The 2,465-nt window shown below is 63.2% G+C and overlaps 1 protein-coding gene across 1 annotated transcript in view; it reads left to right on the top strand.

Moving 5' to 3' along the window:
- The window catches only part of B4GALT2 (UDP-Gal:betaGlcNAc beta 1,4- galactosyltransferase, polypeptide 2), a gene marked incomplete at its 3' end in the record, with an annotated part of 3,436 nt that overhangs the window by 318 nt on the left and 653 nt on the right, over nt 1-2,465 (top strand). The window contains exons 1-5 of the mRNA XM_010296913.1: nt 1-34; nt 404-639; nt 712-902; nt 1,104-1,226; nt 2,277-2,381. The exon at nt 1-34 is cut by the window's left edge and continues 318 nt beyond it. Of these exons, the coding sequence (XP_010295215.1) occupies nt 1-34; nt 404-639; nt 712-902; nt 1,104-1,226; nt 2,277-2,381 (689 nt within the window). The remainder of the gene's footprint in view (nt 35-403; nt 640-711; nt 903-1,103; nt 1,227-2,276; nt 2,382-2,465) is intronic.

The following is a 2,465-nucleotide window of genomic DNA, read 5'->3' on the forward strand; positions in this document are numbered from 1 at the left end:
TTGCAGCCCTGCCAGGAGACGCCTCCCGGCTTAGGTGAGATGTGTCGGGTGAGCATGGGGGTGACGCTGGGCTCTGGCTCCCAGCATGGGGCTCATGGGTGGCATCCTCATCCCCTGGGTCCTGGGCATGGCTTCCTGGTGGTCCCAGGGGTGGAGCAGTGGAAAAACCCCAGTCTGGAACTGGTAACAGGACAGCTGGTTTCTTTAGGTTTTGTTAGCGGTTTGCCCAGTCTCTCTGCCCCTGTTTGGGAAAGGTTTTGGGCGTCCTCTGCCCTCGGCAGTACCAGTCCCCCTTGCAGGTCCCCCTTGCTGTTTGCTTTACCAGCCTGGCCGGGAGCAACGGGTGGCCATGACCCGGACTGTGTCCCATCCTGTGGGCATCACCCTGCCCTCCCTCTTGCAGTCGGGCGCCTGCTCATTGAGTTCAGCTCTCCCATGAGCATGGAGCGGGTGCAGCGGGAGAACCCTGACGTGCGCCAGGGTGGCAAGTACACCCCCCCAGACTGCCTGCCCCAGCAGAAGGTAGCCATCCTCATCCCCTTCCGGCACCGCGAGCACCACCTCAAGTACTGGCTGCACTACCTGCACCCCATCCTGCGCCGACAGAAAGTGGCTTATGGCATCTACATTGTCAACCAGGTGAGGGGGCAGCGGCAAGGGGGTGGCGGGGCCAGGGTGAGCAGGTGGGCATCACTGAGCTCTGCCCCACAGTTCGGCGAGGACACCTTCAACCGGGCCAAGCTGCTCAATGTGGGGTTCCTGGAGGCCCTCAAGGATGACCAGGAGTATGACTGTTTCATCTTCAGCGATGTGGACCTCATCCCTATGGATGACCGCAACCTCTATCGCTGCTACGAGCAGCCACGGCACTTTGCTGTTGGCATGGACAAGTTTGGGTTCAGGTGGGTGCTCTGTGGGGCTGGGGTGTTCCCTGGGCAGGGCTGGGGCCACCAACCTCGGGAGTCGCCTGGGACAGGTGTGGGGTCGCTGGCTCGAATTGTGGACATGAGACGGGAGAGGGCACAGAGCCCTGGCTGTGAGGGTGACACAGGGGAGGACTGGTGCTTGTCCCTGGGGCTGACCTGTTTGCTGTCACCCTCCAGGCTGCCCTATGCCGGCTACTTTGGTGGTGTCTCTGGGCTGAGCAAGTCCCAGTTCCTGAAGATCAATGGCTTTCCCAACGAGTACTGGGGCTGGGGAGGAGAGGACGATGACATCTTTAACCGGTAGGTGCCACTCCCCTTGCCAGCACTGGCTGGTTGGGCTGTGCTGGGGGATCCCCGCTGAGCACCAACCTGGCACCCTCACCAGCCCTGGGGCTCCCAGGTTTGTGGGGGACGTGCACAGTGCATGCCACATGGCAGGGAGGGCTTTAATTACCCTCCAGTCTGAGGGGTGGTGACACTCACAGATCAAACTGTGGTGTCTGGGGGACTGTGGGACACCCATGTACCTTCTGAACCCCCCTGGCGTGGTGGGGCCTGACCCGCCTCCCGCTGCGGTGTGAGCTGCACCGGTGGGGCAGCACACCTGCGGGCTCCACTCCAGGCCGGGGCCAGGATGCTAAACTTGGAAGTGTCCAGCGCTGGGCTGCAAAACTTGAAAGCGTCTCGGTGGCGGCCGCGCAGCAGCCAGGCAGGCATTTCTGCCGGCAGCCAGCAGGCTGCAGCACAGCCGCGTGCAGATCTGGAGCTGAATCCCCGCCATGCGCACCCCACGTTGGGTGCCAGAGCTGGACGGCTCCTGCCTCATGTCCCGTGGGTTCCCCCACGGTGCTGCCCAGGGTAGCGGCATGCGGCTGGTGGTGCACAACCAGCCTGTAATGGCCGGGTGAGCAAAAGGCCCCTTGCAGGTGCCGTGGGCACGGTGGCACAGTTGCAGTTTCCGTCCAAGGTGGGCTCGGGGTGGGGAACAAGCAGCGTGTGGAGCTCTGGGAGAGCTTCAGGCAGCCCTTAACATGGCAGGGGGGCCTGAGAGAAGGGCTGGGCACCGGCATTTGGAGAATATAAACAGCACCGGCTGACCGCAGCTGCTGGCCTGCGCAGCTGGAGGCTGCCAGGTGGGAGCGGTGCTTTGGGCACGCTCTGCCGTGAGGCACGCGGCACCCTCAGCCATGGCACTGGCCCGGCTGTGATCTGGCTTTGCTCAGCTTGGCTTGGCACAGCTCTGTTTAAGCAGGTTTATTTGGGCCAGGGCTGCCCCCAGAGGTCTCTGGGCTGGGGCAATATCACACCCTGGTGCCCAGATGCTGATGTTCCCCTGCTCCCGGCCCCCAGCATCTCCTTGAACGGCATGAAGGTGTCGAGGCCCGACATCCGCATCGGGAGGTACCGCATGATCAAGCATGAGCGCGACAAACACAATGAGCCCAACCCACAGAGGTGAGTCAGCCATAGGGGCTGGGGGGCGGCCAGGACGCTGGGTGATTGCTGGGTCGCCTCTGGCCATCGGCTCCCCCGCTCCCC

Source organism: Phaethon lepturus, unplaced genomic scaffold (assembly GCF_000687285.1).
Source record: "Phaethon lepturus isolate BGI_N335 unplaced genomic scaffold, ASM68728v1 scaffold33241, whole genome shotgun sequence".
In the NCBI taxonomy this organism is placed as follows: Eukaryota; Metazoa; Chordata; class Aves; order Phaethontiformes; family Phaethontidae; genus Phaethon; species Phaethon lepturus.